General features: G+C 47.7%; 1 protein-coding gene and 1 long non-coding RNA gene across 2 annotated transcripts; one reads left to right on the top strand and one right to left on the bottom strand.

The window, feature by feature from the left end:
- Positions 1–1361: 1361 nt before the first annotated feature.
- Positions 1362–4137, bottom strand: LOC143000409 (glutathione S-transferase A-like). Its single transcript, XM_076149723.1, has 6 exons — positions 3907–4137; positions 3734–3799; positions 3450–3555; positions 2486–2604; positions 1818–1906; positions 1362–1717 (listed from the first exon to the last, which is right to left on the bottom strand). Exons 1-6 carry the CDS (start codon positions 4072–4074, stop codon positions 1576–1578), a joined length of 690 nt encoding a protein of 229 aa, XP_076005838.1. The 5' UTR covers positions 4075–4137; the 3' UTR covers positions 1362–1575.
- On the top strand, positions 2305–2598 carry LOC143000416 (uncharacterized). Its single transcript, XR_012963620.1, has 2 exons — positions 2305–2373; positions 2453–2598. It is a non-coding gene; the product is annotated as an uncharacterized LOC143000416 (long non-coding RNA).
- Positions 4138–5332: the final 1195 nt, after the last annotated feature.

The raw sequence follows: 5332 nt of genomic DNA, 5'->3' as shown, positions 1-5332 counted from the left end.
ACCCCCCTCTCCTACCCCCGGAGAATCAAACGGTACGGCCAGCCCCCCTGCTCGCCCCGCGGCCACCACATTCAGCACAGCAGCGACATCTGGCGGCGCTGAGTGAGAACTACAACAGAAGATGGATAGAGAGAGAGAGAGAGAGAGAGAGAGAGAGAGAGAGAGAGAGAGAGAGAGAGAGAGAGAGAGAGAGAGAGAGAGAGAGAGAGAGAGAGAGAGAGAGAGAGAGAGAGATGCTATTGTTTAAAAGTGGTAAAAGGGTGGCATGGTAAAATTACTACAATTTTAAAAAGTGGAGGAAAACACCATAAAATGACGCCCAGCAGTGATTTGAAATTAAAACTTCAGAATAACTTCATATTGGACCAACGTTAAAGAATAAGGGGCCTTCAAGCAGGATTCCAAAGTTTCCCTGGTGGGGGAGGGCGAGGCAGGGAGGGGGGGCGGGGTCCAGAGCTACATGCTTACTGGGGTCAACCTCCTCCAGGCTCAGGCATGAATGTGGGGGTCTATAAAAGTGTTGATCCTGATGATCTGAAGGCCCTGGGGGGTCAGAATGAGGGCAAAGGTCACAAAGTTGCGGTGAAATCAATGCTGTGTTTCAGTGTTTAGTGTCCAGAAGAGAAGAGAACATGGCTCTGCAAACATTACAGCATGAGGAGATCTGCCTATACATCACACACACGTCCACTTTAACACAAGCTGGCGATTTCTCCTCACACACTCAGCAGAAAAACAGCTCCCAGAGAAGATTCATTATTTTCTCAATGGTGATAAAGACTAAATGCCACTTAAGCAATAAGCAGGGGATTAAAGGTCAATATGAGCCTCAGGCAGATGAGGGGTTAACTGCAGCCACACCAACTCAGCTGATGAATAAGAGCTGTAATGTTTCTGTAATCATCCTACAGGGATTCATCTGAAGTGTGTGTGATGCTCAGGAGTGATGAAGGCCCACACACACACACAGGCAGTTATCTGTTTGCTGTCATATTTATACATTTATTAATATCTATATCTTTATGTTGGATTGTTTCTTCACCTCTAAGGGTCGGACACACACACACACACACACACCCTGCTTTCCTTCCTGTTAACTCCACTCTTATGACCGCTAGAGGGCGACCAAGCACCACGTTTACACCCTGGAGTCACTAATTCCTTTCTCTTACTCAATGTAGAGAAGAGTTTCGGTGCCTGGGGTCGTAACTATGGAAGCCTGGTGTGTGTGTGTGTCTAACAACTGTGGCAACTCGGATACAAAGAGATAATTGCTCCCCACAGAACCCAGTGAACCTTCTAGTCTCCATCTACCATGGAGAGAAGCAGCAGAACCTTCAGATGAAGAAAGCAGACGGGTCTTTAGTCTTATTGTATCGTTTTATTGCTTTGGTTCACGTCACAAAGAACAAACTGCACCTGAGTGACAAACAGACGGATGGTAGAGAACTGAGCAACGACCACATGACCCACGTATAAAAAAGATGAGATAAGACACCAGAGTGCATTTAAGGATGGTTTACATCTTACACATACATACATACACACACACAGTAGGATCAGTCTCAGCTGAAGTTAGCGAGTGCACAGATCTTTGAGCAGGCACTGTCCCTGAGGGGTCTCCGTCCAGGTCGGGGGCCAGGTGGCCTTGATGCTGGGCCACTCCTTCAGCTTGGCGTAATACGCCCCGATGTTAGGGAAACACTCCTCAGACAGCCTGCAGGAGGGAGAGGAGACGCCATGACAAATCACAACAACAATGATCTGCCCTACTTCTTCATCTTCATCTGTCCACATGTCATCTGTAGTCCACTCACCCAAAGCGGAAGATGTAAGCGATGGTTGGGAAAAAGGTCACGTCGGCCAATGAGAAGGTCTTCCCTGCCATGAAGGAGCCGCGGCCCTGCTGGAGGAGGGAGAGAGAAAGGAGCGTTCACACGGAGCCATGAGGACAAAGACGGCAGCTCCTCTTACATCAGCTCGTCGCTCTTGGTTACACAAACACACCATCATTCATCGAGCTGAAGAGACTTCATAGAGAGACTCCATCATTGAACGGGAACGAGAAGAAACGCTGCCAACTTGGAACTTTGAGGGGGGTACTACTAAATCACCTGATAAGAACTTGACTTTATAAATTGTACTACCAGTTCTGTAACTTATCTTTTGTTGTTTTATTATTTTAATCGTCTTTATGGCTCAACTTTATCGCTTCAGTCTGATTCTCTTCTCCCTGTTCTTGCTGCTTCTGTGTCGTTCCTACTTGATGATTCTGATAAAGAATACTGAAGAATTCCTGTCACACACACACACACACCAAACTGGTTTGTGGTGTGTGTGTGTGTGTGTGTGTGTGTGTGTGTGTGTGTGTGTGTGTGTGTGTGTGTGTGTGTGTGTGTGTGTGTGTGTGTGTGTGTGTGTGTGTGTGTGTGTGTGTGTGTGTGTGTGACAGGTGTATGAGCGTACACACTCCTCTGGTCTTTACCTTCCCCAGGTATCCCTCCCACAGCTTCAGCTCAGCCACCAGAGTATCTCTGTTCCTCTTGATAGCCGAGTCGTGTCTCTCTCCCTCAGGAACCCTCCGGTCGTAGTAGATAACCTCAGCTGGAAGTGAACAACAACAAAGAGAGTTCATTTGCACCACAGACTCGCACGCACACAGGAAGAGGCAGAAGAAACATCAGGGAAATGTTCAGATCCTCCTGCTGATCTGCTGCGGTTTGAGTTTTGTTGCGACAGCTGAGGGAGCGGCCAAGACAAACACTGTTGCATAAGACAGGAAAGTAAAGTCTGAAACCAATTCTGATAAAAGAGCACACAGCAGGATGGCCTTGTCTTACTGAGGTCACAGGTCAGCGTTGAGTTGAGCTGGTGAGCCTCAGCAGCTGAGGTTGAACTCAGCTCAGCCCTGGCGGCGCTCCCTCAGTCTCATGACACATTTGCATAGGAGCATGTGATTTTCTGTGGGTTTAACACGCGACCGCCCCAAATCATGACTCAGCACAAAGTATAAGGCTGCAGCGTCATGACAGGAGGTCGTTTAGGAGACTTGTGTTGTTTTGCAGAGCTCAGATGCTTCAGGTCTCTCTGGAGGCTTTAGGCTGAGGACCCAGCATGGAGTCCATAAGGGCTCAGAGCTGCAGCCTGTGTGTGTGTGTGTGTGTGTGCGTGTGCGTGTGGCTGGCAACATGAACGCAGCCCAAAGTCCCCAAAGGCAGAAGTGTGTGTGTGAGGCAAGATAGCCAACCACGCCTACCACCGTGTGTGTGTGTGTGTGTGTGTGTGTGTGTGTGTGTGTGTGTGTGTGTGTGTGTGTGTGTGTGTGTGTGTGTGTGGGTTGGGCCTCCCATCCAATGATCTTTGGAAGAACCTGGATGATCTCATTGGCAGGTCCACAGGTTCAGCGGGTGCACATAAGTGAAGAGTGTCTGTGTGTGAGGTTCACCCACCCATCTTCTGGTGGAGCGTGTTCACCTCAAACACGCGCTGGTACATCATGGCCTGCTCAGCCGGGCAGTCGGGGATCAGCTTGGCTCCCTGGGACTTATACTGATTCTGATGAGGGGAAACATGAGAAGAAAACCGGTTATAAGCTGCTGGGCTGAGCTCTGGTTACCTTTCCTCTGCATGACTGGGTTTTTGGCTCAGTGTGCACGGTGGCGGTGCAGAGGGTAAACATTAGCTTTTGATACAAAGTTTAACCAGCAGGAGAGCGGAGCAGAGCCGATCTTACCTCCAGGAAGAAGCAGGCTGCAAAGGACTCATTCAGGATTAAGTTCCCTACTTTGAAGGCGGGAAGCTTAAAGGAGGAGAATCAGACTGTTAGATGATGTAATGGAGGTAAACTAGTCAATGCACATCAGGAGGAACACGCTCCTGTCACCGATGCATGCGTGTCAAACTCACCTGTCCTCTGGGGTTCATGGCCATGACTTCAGCCGACTTGTGCTCCATTTTTTCAAAGGAGAGCAGTTTGTTGTTGTAGCCCTGCAGGTTCTTCTCCTCCAGAGCGATCATCACCCTCCAGCAGGGAGGAGAGCCGGAGCCCCACTTCAGATTCATTTCCTTGGCCATAGCTTCAGTCCAGTGCAGATGCTTCCACAGGTCACAAGCAGAGGGAGAAGTGACTAGCAGGAGGTGAAGGAGGCTGGTTTTATAAGGAGCAGGGGTTCTGTGGGAGCGGATTGGATGAACAAAGTCACAGCCCATTATTGGAACGTCGCCACACGTTGACAGACGCTGTGAGTCAGATCAAGATAGTTCCCTGCCCAGCCCAGCCCTGTGGAATCCGATCGTTCCACAGAAACCTGCTCACCGCTCAACCGTTTTAAAACAACGTGAGATGAGATCATAGGGAGAAACGGACCGTAACAACAAAAAACACGTTTCTATTCACTTCATTTCGACCTTTCAGCCTCGAACGAACTTTTCACTTTCACTTTACAGGAGAAGCCGGCTTGGTCCACTTGCAAATACGGATATGATATTTATTCATCAAAACAAAATAATCACGTGTATAAGATCTCATAAGTGAGAACTCGGTTACTTTAGAACAACAATGTGCATGAAAAGACATGCGCAGTTGTGTGCATCTTTCCAACATGTTGCGTGCGAAGACGTTGAAAACAACACAGACGTTCAGTTGTTTTGACTACAGAATAACTAATCGATGCAAAGGTACGATACAAACTTGCATTTCTTGTGCAAAAAGGTCACAATGGAGATCAATATGATATCGATTCTCACGATGACTCTCGTTAATGTTCGTTAATGTTTGAAGCAACAGGAAAGTATAACCACAACAAAAGAACTGGATCGGTTACAGCGCATTATGGCGACATCTGCTGCCAAATATGCGGTACTGCAGTCTGAATAGGAGAACCGTAATGGCGCTGATATCTTGATGTTCTGTTCAGTATGGAGTTGGTTCGTAGCCATATTAGCGTTGTGCTTTTACTTCTTACTTGTGTCCTACATTCCCATAGAGAACCGTATTGCTTTTGTAATTGCCCTCTTTTTAATTTTGTCTAGAATATTTACACAAAAATGTCCATATTCGTCATCACGTTTACGCTGCAATTCCGTCTGTGGCCACTAGAGCGAAGTCTCCGCAGACCTCTGCACTGGGAGAAACCCTGTTTGTCTTCAGATTGCTCGGTCCACAGTCATATTAAAGATCGCCCCCTTCTATAAATGAGCAAAGTTGGTTTTATTTAATTATATATTTACCTAAATTCCTCTCAGGAGAGCGGAGAAGGAAGTCACGAGCGTAATATCGCGGTGGTATCCGACGTATTTGGCGAAACCAGAAGTAAAGACGGATGAATGTTGT

This window comes from Genypterus blacodes, unplaced genomic scaffold, assembly GCF_046128005.1.
Source record: "Genypterus blacodes isolate CSIRO-AG114 ecotype Tasmania unplaced genomic scaffold, CSIRO-AGI_Gbla_v1 ptg000006l_1, whole genome shotgun sequence".
Classification (NCBI taxonomy): Eukaryota; Metazoa; Chordata; class Actinopteri; order Ophidiiformes; family Ophidiidae; genus Genypterus; species Genypterus blacodes.
This window is presented reverse-complemented; position numbering and strand designations above follow the sequence as displayed.